This window comes from Rhipicephalus sanguineus, chromosome 4 (assembly GCF_013339695.2).
Source record: "Rhipicephalus sanguineus isolate Rsan-2018 chromosome 4, BIME_Rsan_1.4, whole genome shotgun sequence".
NCBI classification, from domain to species: Eukaryota; Metazoa; Arthropoda; class Arachnida; order Ixodida; family Ixodidae; genus Rhipicephalus; species Rhipicephalus sanguineus.
Window position 1 is genome coordinate 154,375,438 of NC_051179.1, and position 13,535 is coordinate 154,388,972.

At 47.7% G+C, this 13,535-nt stretch overlaps 1 protein-coding gene across 2 annotated transcripts; it reads right to left on the minus strand.

Moving 5' to 3' along the window:
* Positions 1–2,854: 2,854 nt before the first annotated feature.
* LOC119391763 (uncharacterized) lies at positions 2,855–7,116 on the minus strand. Of its 2 annotated transcripts, XM_037659414.2 has the most exons (3): positions 5,572–7,116; positions 4,185–4,315; positions 2,855–3,380 (listed from the first exon to the last, which is right to left on the minus strand). In XM_037659414.2, exons 1-3 carry the CDS (start codon positions 6,853–6,855, stop codon positions 3,185–3,187), a joined length of 1,611 nt encoding a protein of 536 aa, XP_037515342.2. In that variant the 5' UTR covers positions 6,856–7,116; the 3' UTR covers positions 2,855–3,184. The 2 variants fall into 2 exon arrangements, with proteins under 2 accessions (XP_037515342.2, XP_049270898.1); XM_049414941.1 differs by having other exon boundaries at positions 2,855–4,315.
* Positions 7,117–13,535: the final 6,419 nt, after the last annotated feature.

Below are 13,535 nucleotides of genomic sequence, written 5' to 3' on the forward strand. Positions count from 1 at the left end.
AATGCGTTCACTAGTCCCTCCTTTACGCTCAGAGCATTCAGGAATTCTGTGAACGACAAAGGCTGACATAATCCAGGCAATGAATTCCAGCTACTTATCAAACCCACTGGTGGAGAATTGAACTATGTAAAAAGCTCTCGTCTACAGACCGGATAAAGACAACAGTTCTGCGGTTCTGGCTGAGCAATCCTTCAAGAAATATTTGTCCAGAAACTTGCGAAGCTTGCCCAGAGTTATGGCCGCAGCTGTGTTTCCCATGATGTGTCGCTAGGAGGCCTGATGACTTTTCGCTCACAGTGGAGAAGGACATCTGGATTTTCTGCGACAAAGGCTTCTAACGCTGTTGCGTTAAATGTATGCAAGAGTAAGTGATTCCTATTTCCCTGCCCTCCGCACCTCATTGAAATTGCATTTATAGAGTCTCATACACTTTATACTGGCACAGGAATGGAGAAATGCATCTGATGGTTGAGGCCTGGCATATCAATAGTAGTGGTAGTGCATGTGTGAGCCAACTGTCGATTAACTGTCATAAAGAAGAAATCAAATGCCTGAGCAGTTATCCTTCACGTAGACCACCACGCCTGTCAGATTGATAGGTATCGCCTCTTGCCTGGGCTTGCGAAGATTTTTGCGTCTACCTTCTTTTCCACTGCTGTGCGCCTTCTTTCGTTGTTAGTTGGCGTTTGTAGTGTATTGACTTCTCTTGTGTCCGTGTTTGCATTCCCAGCCTTTTTAACGGGAATGGTACCCACCAACTAGCTCAGCTCTCTGTTATTCGAATCTTTACACAAAGCCGCTGCCAATGTCACCCTGATATGAGGCATTTTTAAGCTAAGAAGAAAGAGGATGAAAGACTGCTGTGATGCCTTAAAAATTAATTTCTGCAGAGGCCTGCAAGGTGGAGGAACATTCATGAAAGGCAGAAATTGCCCTCTGCCTATTTGTAGCATGAGGCTATCAGTAAATCTGTATAGATTTCTCAGAAAGAAAACTTGTTGATAAGAATTCATCCCAATTCTTTTTTTTTCCTTCCAAGTGAGTGTATGTTCATAGTACGCGGCAGTGTTGCGGAGTTGCCACTCCGAAATTCCACATTTTTGCGACCCCGGAATGGAATGGAAATGGAATGGGGGCAACGCTCGGAGGAATGGAATGGGAATGGAATTACGTCTTTTTCCTAAAATAGAGCACGTTTTCGTCTACGTGCTGATTTTCAAACTTCAAACATAACCAAGTCAGAGCCTCGAATTTAACAATAAAGCAGTATTTTTAAAATGGCTTGGCTGATTACAAAAACGGTACATTTATAAGCAACGCGCCTACTACAATTCTGTCCTTATATAGACTGTGTTGCTCCGAAGTCTCGAGCTGAGAGCTGGTCAGCCCGCACTCCCACTGCTCCGGGGTGGGATTATTTCATTATTGTCGTTATCATTTCTCTTTGCATCTTTCCTTCGCTGGGTTGCTACGACTCGGCACATACCTGTGTTCGCATCGCCAAGCAAGGAGGGTATTGGGGAGGAACGTATTTTGCTACACCCTTAATTGCTACTACTGTAATATCATGCTCAAATTAGTCATGTAGGCTTGAGTACATGTTTTTTCGAAGTCGAAGGCCACAACGCATTGTCTAGGTCCACCTTTAGTTAGCCATAGCCAAGGGTGGGCGTGGTGTAAAGTGTGAACGATCTGCCAATTTGTAAAAGAGAAACCGAGGCATAAGTTAGTGTACAAACAAATGCATTATCCCCACAGATAGGGAGAAACAAGTTACCCCTGCGCGTTGGTTTTCATTGATACCCCCACACGAAAGTGGCGAATACTCTATATGCACAGCCTGATCTTTATCTCACGAGCAGTTTAGTACCCGACACACGTAAATAACCTTTGTGACAAGGAAGACATTTCATACCTGCGCACAGGCGAACGCAGAAAGTTCACTTCACCCCATCCATGCTTGCGAGGTGCGCTTGACAAGTGTGAGTGCTGACGAGCAGTGCGGCCCAGTGTTCCGTATTCGATGCAGACACTAGGTGCCCGAGCGGTGCACTGTTTCAACTAATACCAGCAGATCTATTTCTCCATATTCAGGACCGCTCCAGACGCGTGACAAAACTGCTTAGTCTTCTTGAACGCTACTTTTGTCAGCAAAAAATAACGCTATGTCGTCATTTTAGCATTAACGCATTTAAGCTTAAACAATATTAAAGGGGTACTGACACCAATGTTTTCAGTTGTTTTTTTTTGCGTCAAATGAAAGGTCAAGCCCTCAAGAGCCTAGAAAAGGCAGTGCTAAGCGCGAGTGCGCCCTGGAAAAGTAATTACAGTATGTTTTTAAAAGCTAGTTTCGGTTCCTACTGTACCCTGACGTCACAACACGGTATGAGCTTCTCGTCACGTGCTCGCACAATATATAGTGACGTTTCCACGGCCGCTCCGCACCGTGGCTCCGTTGGTGACGCACAAGCGGCCATTTTGGAAGTTTTGACGACGCACAAGCGGCCATCTTGGAAGTTTTGGTACCCAACGTCATCACAACTAGCCAGACTGCTGCGTGAAGTCACCAGAATTTGTACTGTAGCCTGACGTCAGGCTAGTGTCGATGTCAGTAGGTGCGCCATGGAAAAAATGGCTTTAATATCAAATTAAAATATCTTATCAGCATTTGCTGAGCTTCACACTTGCTCAGAGCCGTCTCTGCATACAGGAGACTTGTATGGCAGAGTAAACTCGCCTTCGAAAAAAGGTGTCAGTACCCCTTTAAAACATCACCATTCGTTGAAACATGCTGACCATGTGTTACGTTCTACCGGCCATAGGCCGGCCGCGGTGACAAGGAAATCAGTCGATGTGGCAGGGCAAAACAACGAGCCTTTATTTCCAGCTCGGAAATATATAGGAAAGCAAGAGGAGAGAAAGAAGGAAAGTTTTACAATGACGCATGCGCCGAGGGGCGTCATTTGGCCGGACTTGTTATCTGCAGCATTCCTTCCCCCTAGTAGCCGTAGCGTTCCACGGGCTTTCTGATTCTTGTGGACCGACGTAACTCGGGGACAGGGCTTTCGGAAAGGTCATCCGCTTCGCATTTCGGGGCATCCTGGGTCGTTCGGTGTTGTCCCTCGGGTGGCGGTTCTTCTGGAGTCGATGTTTCTCGGCTTGCACCTGTGTCGGATGAACGTTTTCACACCTGGTCGACATGACGTCGGACGACGCCGTCTTCCGTAGCTACAGTGACGAGACGTGCCCCACTCGTCGATTTCACTCTGCCTGGCGTCCACTTGTCTCCAACACCGTAGTTGCGCACATAGACGGCATCTCCAGGAGCGAAGTACCAACTCGCAGACTCAGCACCTGGATTCTTCGGCAATTCGTGGTTCCTGGGAGGAAAGCAAATATCCAGTCTAGTACGCAAACGGTAGCCCAAAAGTAGTTCAGACGGCGAAACCCCTGAAGCTTGTGGCGAATTCCTATAGTTACAAAGAATTCTTGACAGAGCCGTTGACAGTTCTACTCCGGGCATTCTCTTCAACCCATCCTTAAGGGTTCGCACGGCGCGTTCTGCGAGCCCATTGCTTTGAGGGTGGTAAGGCGGGGTACGAATGTGCTCGATTCCATTTTTCTGCACAAACTGAGCAAATTCTGCCCCTGTAAAAGGCGTGCCGTTGTCGGTAACTATGGTGCGCGGTAATCCAAACCGGCTGAACAAGGTTCGCATAGAATCCACCGTTGCATTAGCGGTTGCTCGCGATACTGGAACAGCTTCTATCCAATTGCTGTGTGCATCCACGATTACCAACAGCATTTTGTTGGCAATAGGTCCTGCGTAATCTGCGTGCAACCGCGACCACCTCTCACGCGAAATTGGCCAACTGACGCGGTTCCGTTCCGGGGGCATAGGCAAAGCTTGCACACAATTTCTGCAGTCTGAAGCGGCCCTCTGGATGTCTTGATCCAAACCTGGCCACCAAAAGCTAGCCCTTGCCCTTGTCTTCATGGTGGACGCTCCCTGATGAGACTCGTGCAACAATTTCAATAGCTTCTCACGCGCCGTTCTTGGTATCACTACCCGATGGCCCCAGAATAACATGCCCTTCTCGACAGACAACTCATGTCGCCTTTTCCAGTATTCGACCATTTCTCTGCTGTCACCCGCGACGGAAGGCCATCCTTCAGTCACGTACCTACATACTTCTTGTAAAACGGCGTCCGCTTCTGTGAGTGCTTGAAGTTCTTTGTGCGAAACCGCGGGCTCGTCCAGCTGGTCAATGAGAAGCACCATTTCCGTGAGGTTTTCAGTTTCTGCTTCCGGCTCCTGCAAGGATTGTGGTAAGCGGCTTAGGGCATCAGAGATTAACATCTGTCTGCCGGGTTTACAAATAAGCTTGTATTTGTACGCCCCGAGCAAAAGCGCCCATCGCTGAATGCGTGCGGCAGCCATAACAGAGATATGACGGTCCGGTCTCAGTAGCCCCAGCAAAGGACGGTGATCCGTTACTAACCTGAACTCCCGACCCAAGAGGTAATCGCGGAACGGTGTCACGCCAAACACCAAGGCCAAAGCTTCTCGCTCGATTTGAGAGTACTTCATTTCAGCTGAGGTGAGTGTTCGTGACCGGAACCCAATTGGCCTGTCTTCGCCATTTATACGGTGAAAAAGGGTAGCACCGACACCGTAAGGGGAAGCGTCGCATTCCAGCAGCAACTCCAGCTGCGGATCAAAATACGTTAGCACTGGGGCCGAACACAAAGCGCTCTTTGCCTGCTGAAATGCCGAGTTTTCTTTCGTGTGCCAAACCCATCTTGCGCCTTTTCAAGAAGCTTATACAAAGGTGCAAGCACAGTGGAAAGATTTGGCAGAAACTTATTGTAAAAAGTGACCATTCCTAAAAAGGCTCGCAACTCAGCAACATTTCGTGGCAACGGGGCCAGTCTGATTGCGTCGACGTTCTTTTCGAGCGGATGTAGTCCCTCGGTATCAATACGATGTCCCAGATACGTCACCGACGATTCACAAAACCTGCACTTTTCTGCACGAAGCTTGATGCCGTTCTCGCGGAATCGCTGCAACACTGCTTCCAGATTAGCATTTTCATTGTTGTTGCTCTCGGCTATCAGCACATCATCCAGATATGCCTGTGTCCCTGGCAGCCCTTGTAGCACCGATTCAATCTTCCGTTGGAATATCGCAGGAGCTGACGCGATGCCAAACGGCAATCTATTGTAGCAAAACAGCCCCTTCGGTGTGTTTATCACTGATAATTTCCGCGAGTCTTCATCTAGCTGGACCTGGTTGTATGCATCGCGAAGGTCCAATATACTGAATTTCTTCCCTCCGCATAAATTTGCAAATATGTCGTCTATGACAGGCAATGGGTACTGCTCAACCTCGCACACTGGGTTTAAAGTCACCTTGAAGTCACCGCATATGCGCACCGTTCCGTCCTTCAAAACTGGAACAATGGGCGTCGCCCATTCGGAATGAGGAACTGGAGAGATTATGCCAGCGGATACTAATCTGTCAAGCTCCTTTGACACTTTATCGCGAAGTGCAAAAGGAATTTTTCTTGCCTTGAAAAACTTGGGGGTTGATCCGGTCTTGATATGCAGTCGGGCCGGCGGACCTTTCATGATACCAGTGCCCTCAGTGAAAAGGTCAGCGTTTTTCTGGAGCAGCTTCGGAATGACCTCCTGGGCTTGGCTTGACCTTGAAGGCTGCGGATACACGTTGAGAACCTGGATACGTTCGTCTGTTAATTTTTTCAGCAGATCCCGACCGCAAAGACTGGGCCCATCGCAGTCTAAAACAGTCAAAGTACATCGCACTGTTGTACCTTCGTAGGAAACCGGCATTGTTATTGCGCCGAGAAGCGGAAGTCTTCCCAGGTAGCATGAAAGCTGTAGTTTCGACTTCTCTAGCTGCGGCCACTGATGACAGTACACCTCGTAGATGCTCTTAGGAATGACGCAAACAGGCGAGCCCATATCGATGTCCATCGTTACTTGAATGCCGTTCCACGCGAATTCCTTTCTTATAGGGGGTATGAGCGAGCGCTTAGTGGTCAACGACCAAATCTGCGACGCACTGTTATCACTGTCTTCCGTTTCTGTCGCCTGTGCTGTCACTGCTAGCATTCTGCTTGTTTTGTCGTTCACCGCGCACATTCTGGCTAAATGCCCTCGCCGTGTACATTTGAAGCATCTGCGCTTGATTAGGCGACAAGCATTGGTTCTGTGACCATGCTTCCCACAACAATTGCATTGTTGTACACCCGCCGTCTTCGCGCGCGACTCATATTGAGCACTCAACTTAAGCAAACTCGCTTGCTCTTTGTCCGAAGTAATACCTTGCGAATCGCGTTCGGCGCTTTCTGCGGCCAGGGCAAGGGCCTCGGCTTCTTGAAGATTAAGGTCTTTCTTTGCTAGCAGCTGCTTTTGCAAATTCTTGGACCTGACTCCACACACAATACGGTCCCTTATCATTCTGTCCAGCATCGTCGAAAAGTTGCAATTCTGGGCCATCTGTCGAATTGCCACAATAAATGCATGCACAGACTCCCCTTCTTGCTGGCAGCGATGGAAGAATTTGAAGCTTTCAGAAATTTCATTCGGCACTGGGTCGTAGTAGCTGTTTAACGTCTGCACAACTTCCGCGTAGGTCAGAGCATTAGGTTTCTGCGGCGCTACTTTCCCGTTCAAGATTTCAATTGTCTTTGTTCCAAGCGCGGCTACCAGCAGGGCCCTCTTCTTAGCATCGTCCTTCATATCATTAGCTTCAAAGTAGGCCTCCACCTTTACCAAGTACGCCTGCCACTTATCTTTCGCGTCTTCGAATTCCGGTAGCTGGTGTGCCATGGCTGGTGGGTTCGTTCTGCAGGCCGTCGCTTGTGGGCATATGCTGGCCTTCTTGATGCTGTAGAATTCTCGTCGCCACTGTTACGTTCTACCGGCCATAGGCCGGCCGCGGTGACAAGGAAATCAGTCGATGTGGCAGGGCAAAACAACGAGCCTTTATTTCCAGCTCGGAAATATATAGGAAAGCAAGAGGAGAGAAAGAAGGAAAGTTTTACAATGACGCATGCGCCGAGGGGCGTCATTTGGCCGGACTTGTTATCTGCAGCACCATGCAAATTCTATAGGTAGCGGGAGAACTCCGCTATGGGAGTGGTTGTACTGCACGAGATATGTCACCAAGCTAGGTGCGATCATATCCCTCGACCGTCGTAACGTGTTTTGCGTACTTTTGCAGTCATTAATGCATCTGATGACATCAGCTTTATGGGGCGTTCATTCTTAACTCCGTCAAAACTATCAAGATGCCTTTCCTACGTTGAGGAATTACAGGAATGGAATCGAACCACCCGGCCATTTCCGGAGTGGGGATGGGTCAAGTTTTTTTCATTCCGAGGAATTGAAAGGAATGGAATTGCGGCAAGTTCTAATTCCCCGGAATGGAATGGAATGAAGGCGCCCATTCCGCAACACTGATGCGCGTCAATCTACGAGGCGGCGGCACCGCAGGCCGCACGTCTGGGCCTCAGGTGACGTCAACCGTGCGATGCAAAGCACCAGGCGGAGGGAATACGTCAGTGGCGCTCACTGCCGCTGAGTTACGGTGCGAAGATGCCTGGCGACTTGTCGCCTTTTAACGCGCTAAAGATTTGTTTTTTTTTTTTTGGCTAGACTATTTGGAGGATGGTCTCCAATTATGCTAATGCCACATACCCCCAAAATAAAAATGAGAAACGTTGATTAACGTTTTTAGTTAATTAAGGAATTAATTAAACCAGTCTGTCTCTTACCTGGTGTTCACTGTAGACTCCATTATAACCCTAGGGTAAAGATAAACCAAAAGGATAAGGTGCCTTTAATAATACCGTATTTTATCGCATATAACCCGCCCCTGCATATAACCGACACCCCTAACTTTAACTCTGCAGCAAGAAAAAAAAATAAAGCTATGCATATAACCCCTGCATATAGCCCGCACCCCCACTTTTTAAGCCCATTATTCCGTTTTGTGGTGCGGGTTATATGGGAGAAAATACGGTATATAGTGTGCATGTTTGTCGGAGTTCATATGCTCGCTTATAGTCATAGACGGCCATCTGTTCATATTTAAAGAAAAGCGGCGCACAAAAAGACGGAGACAAAGAAGAGAACCACACACAGCGCTGCACTCACAACTGAAAGTTTATTCAGAGGAACAAGAATTTAAAAGGTAAAAACCGCGCATGACAAGTGAGGTACAACGTGATTAGGTGATACGCTCATCAATAAAAGTAAACTCTTTTTTGTGCAATGTAACCGAGGTCTGGCTTACGCAAGCATCACGTGACTTGTTAATATGATAGGCTTTGTGCGCCGCTTTTCTTTAAATATGAATATACACCAACTCGCCCAACTTTCTATTCTGTTACGGCCATCTGTTGTTTCTGCCCAAATCCATCCATCCATCCGTCCGTCCGTCCGTCCACATAACTCACAGGATGGATGGTTGGATGATTGATTAAGCAAGGAGGGGAATACAAAGTAGTTACGCTACCTAATGCAACAAAAACAGAAATTAGCTAAAGGACCCCCGCAAACCCAAAGTGAGCAAACGAAAATAGGGGGCAACAGGGCGCAACGTTGTATATTACTGCATTTTTCTAAAATAGAAATAAATAGAGAAAGAAAGCTACTGAGAAATAGATATGTTAGTTCAACCGCTCAGCAAGTCCGGTTAGTTGGTTTTAAATTCACATTCTAACGTACATGGAAGCACACCGGTACACCGACAAAAGGACCAGAAAAAGATTGAAGTGTTGGCCTCAGGGGCGTAGCCAGAAATTTTGCTCGGGGGGGGGGGGGGGGGAGGTGTGGAGGTTCAACCATACTTTATGTATGGTCGTGCATGCGTTTGTATGTGTGCGTATATATATACGCAAGCAATACTGAAAAATTCCGGGGGGGGTTGAACCCCCCCCCCCCCACCCCTGGCTACGCCCCTGGTTGGCCTGTCTGCTTTTCTAGCGATTTCTGTTCGTGTGCCGGTGCACTTCAAAATCCAATGAAGGAGATGTTACTTTAAGTATAACATTCTCCTGGTTGACGCGCTGTAAGCATCTGGCGACTGAGCGAGCACTGCTAACCTGCTTATTCCCTGCTGTAAGCCGTCAGCATGGCACAGCCTGGTGTATGAGAATGTAGCTAGAGTACGGGGATTCATGCAGATGAACACAAGTATGGAGCAGCCAAACAATTTACCTCTGTACACCGCTGCAGCCGCCACTCACCAGTGCCACCACAGTAGTTATGCATTATGACCCAGCTAGCACAAAAGCGTTATAAAACTGCTACGGAGCGGATTGGCCAATTAATCTGCAACGAACGTCTTCCAACGGGTGCTTAAAATCCGTTCATCCGAAAGTATCGGTCGTATTTCTCCGCTAATGTCTGGGAAGTATAACATTTGAAAAGGTTCTACAATCCTAAAAGGTCCCGAAAAATCCGTTCTTCTAAGGAGATACTCAACGACCACTGCAAGCCTGGAAAAGTAGGGATAGTAACCTACTACAATCCGGATTGTAATGCCCATTTTCTTCTTTTTTTCTATGCCCCGTCTCCTTACTCACCTTGTTTCCCTTTTCCATGCTCCTAGTTTTCTCGTTCCCTCCTCCAAATATACACTCTCTTTCTGGTACATATTCAGGGGAGGAGAACGAGCGGCTGCCGGTAGGTAATGATGCGGGAGACACAAGTACAACGACAATATTTTTATTATGTCACAAGTGAAAGTGGAAGAACGGCCACGAAAGACACGCAAGTCTCGTGAGACCAGTGTTCACAGCAGGAAAAGGATGTGTGGAAATCAGAGCTGCCTGGATTTATACGTATTGTAATAAGCTCGTACGCAGACTGTTCAGTAAAAGTGGGATGACTCGAGTAGCAAGGGTGCATGAACTTATAATAAACCTCACTGGCTACAAAGGTTTATCTCAAATGTTCGTGCACAGCTGTTTGTTCACACGCACTAAATGCGCAAAAGTGACAATCAACAAGAAATCTGCAGTTGCACAAACGGTGCTCCCATAATATATTCCAGTTTAATAGAACAGCTTGTCAGAATTGAGTAATGGAACAAAATACAGAGCAAAAAGGCAATTGTGATGCAGGTATCACTTACCTATGAACAAACTTATAAATGGTGGCAGCGGAAACTTATGTTCAAACACTGCACAGAATAACAATGGCAAAGGTTAATATCACGTGCTTATTTAAGTGAGAAATGCCTAAATGTATGCTCGAAATACACAACTAATGCTAGTAAAGCGCATGTTCTAACCTTTAACAGAAGAAATATTGCACAGCTTAAAATCAGGTACATAGTAGTTAAGAGAGCATGGGTATGGCGTCGACGCATGGCACGACGATAATTGGCCGAAACGGCTCGGGCGCACCGCATTGAGACTTGTTGACGATGCCAACACACACGCACGCACGCACGCACGCACGCACGCACGCACGCACACACACACACACACACACACACACACACACACACACACACACAAACACACACACACGCACACACACAGCACTCACAGAAGTTCACAACTGCTTTAATAAGTTCTGTGACCTTTTGTTTTCTTTAAAGTCCCCAAGAAAAAGAGAAAAACTAGTAGTCTGACATCTATCTGTACGCATACGAAAAAAGCAAGCAACCCCATCCGTAGAAAAGCCATAATTTACGGTTGGCGTAGTGCTTGTTTCTAAATATCTAGGGCAAGTACCACCTGCAAAAATAGGAGAGAAGGGAATTTTGTTATATGCATCAATACCTTAGGGGACGGCGTGAAAAGACGAAAACTCGTTAACACTGTACGGCGACCGAGGGCGAGCATGTTATAATTAAGCAGGCGCAAGTGACGCGCTAGAGAACGTTTCGATCATTCTGCTAACAGGTGCCGGGCAGGGGCGTAGGCAGAAATTTTTTTCGGGGGGAGGCAACCTCCTTGATCTGTAGTGGGGCCGGGCAGGCAGATGTGGTCCAGTGTCATTTTCTGCTCTGTATGCTATGGCAAAGAAAAATTTGGGGGGGGGGGGGGGCACGGGCCTGGTGTGTCCCCCTCTCCCCCTGGCTACGCCACTGATGCCGGGCTTATAGATGAAGGAGGTGGTTAACAGAGAAGGGGAAATATAATCCACAAGCTTCAGCGCGCGCGTCGAACAGTAAAGGCAAGGTGTCATCAGGCACTGAGAAAAAAACGCCGAACTGCTCCCCTTAAAACGCGCCTTTGACTATCATGCCATTAGAAATTCGAAATCAATAGAAAAGCGAGCCCAGGCTCTCGTCACGTGCATATAGTACCGTGCGGAAAACGACGAACTAGTACATTGTCATTATGAAGATTGTCTTACCAACAACTTTGTTGCAGTGACACGAGAAAGCACGTGACACATGTGTAACTTCGAGTTTTTTTACGTGGCACACGCAACTTCAGCTAATTTATGTCTTCAAACTTTAGCGCCATCAAGCGGCCAATAAAGAGCATATACGGTCAGCTTACTGAAGTCAGGTCAAGTAATAAAAGTAGTTCCGTTCATGTGCGTTCAAACATAAACGAAAACCATAGCATACATTTATGTTTGAACAGCTTAATCATTTATTCCGCATGCATTACGCAGTCCCGCATTGCTGAAATATGTCGAATACGTAATTCGTGATACAACGAAACACATCTTCTTTTGTTCATTGTTTTATGGTTCTCGAAAACAGACTGCAACGCAACAAAAATTAACTTACCTTAAAAATGACAGACGCCTGTGGTGTATATAAAATCTGTAACTCCAAAGAAAAGTAATCGCACATTAAGGCGCCCGCGTCCATCTATCCAGTATAGAAGAAAGGAGTAGCCGGAGCCATGTATACGCACCAACCTCTCCTTAAACACATTTAATGAAAAAAAGGAAGTTGCGAGAGCACTCCGCACGCAAGACGAGGCGTGCATTTTTCCGCAGGGAATCTTACGGGACGAGGCCTAACCATCAGTCAGCGCAACAGCCGCTTCACAGAAACACATTTGCATTCGGGCCCATAGTTGTACATGCAGCGAAGTACAGCTTCTTCAAAGCTGCGTCCATAGTCTCTACGAATCAAGACACAAGCACAAAATACAGCAAAAGAGGATGTGACCGACGCACGCGACCGCACATGCTAAATCGACGGGCTTAATTCTGAAAACACCGGGCTTCAGGACTCTTAATAAAGTTTTGTGAATGAATGAATTAAAGCAGCCGCACGGATTGATACAAGTTCAACGCACGTGAGGAATTATGTTAAACGGTTATCGGTGCCAGTAAATTGCGTAAAGCTTGCTAGTTAACGAACTTAGAAGCCTTCATGATTGCTGACGCAATGTGAACGCCACACGCCTTTATCCTTTTGCGCGTTACTTTCTTTATCGCATTGAGAGATGGCGTGCGCGGGCTCGAGTACATAAAGCCCCTTGATGTTGGAAAGTAGCGACGCTCCTTTATCCACGCCGGCTCATCCTCGCCGCGCCGTCAACCTCCTCTTTTTTCACCCTCTCTTTCGCGGAGCCGGCGCATCCGCAACGCTGAATGGCTGCGACGCGCGATAGCTCCCAGTCAGATGACCCTGACGTCACGAGAAGCGAGCGCAAGCAAACTTCGCGCGCTTTTAGCTGCTCTAGCCCGCCATGAACCCTCCAGGCGTGTGTGTACGGGTGTGTGCAGGTGTATGCGTGTTTGTATGTGCGCACATGTGCGCCTGCGTTTGTATGTGCGTGTGCGCACGTGTTAACGGGTGAGTGCATGTGCGTGCGTTTGTGTATTCGCGGTGTTTGTGCGTGTACGCACGTATGTGTATGCGTGCGCCTGCGCGTGCGTGTCTGTACCCTGTATCACTTGTGCATGCGCGTGCGTTTCTGTATCGCGTGTGTATGCATGTGCCTGCGTGTCAGTATCGCGTGTGTATTTATGCGCGTGCGTGTCTGCATCGCGTATGTATGTATGTGCGTGTCTGCATAGCATGTGTATGTATGTGCGTGCGTGTCTGCATTGCGTGTGATGTATGTGCGTGCGTGTCTGTATCGCGTGTGTATGTATGTATGAGCGTGCGTGTCTGTATCGCGTGTGTATATGTGCGTGCGTGTCTGTATCGCGTGTGTATGTAGTATGTATGTATGTATGTGCGTGCGTATCTGTATCGCGTGTGTGTGTATATGTCTGCGTGTGTGCGTGTGTGTGTATGTGGGTATGTGCGTGTCTGTATCGCGTGTGTATGTACGTGCGTGCCTGCTCGCGTGTGTATGTATGTGCGTGCGTGCCTGTACGTGTGTATGTATGTGCGTGCGTGTGTCGCGCGTGTGTGATGTATGTAGTGCGTGTGTGGTATCGTGTGTATGTATAGAGCGCGTGTGTATCGCGTGTGTATGTATGTGCGTGCGTGTCGTGTGTATGTATCGCGTGTGTATCCGTGTGTATGTATGAGCGTGCGTGTCTGTATCGCGTGTGTATGTATGTATGTG

Bases quoted from the DNA above. Each gene is read 5' to 3' on its own strand.
- LOC119391763 (XM_049414941.1), bottom strand. From the start codon at position 6,855: ATGGCACACCAGCTACCGGAATTCGAAGACGCGAAAGATAAGTGGCAG. The intron at 4,316-5,571 runs GCAAGAAAAATT...CAATCCTTGCAG, and splicing joins CAACCCCCAAGTTTTTCAAG to GAGCCGGAAGCAGAAACTGA.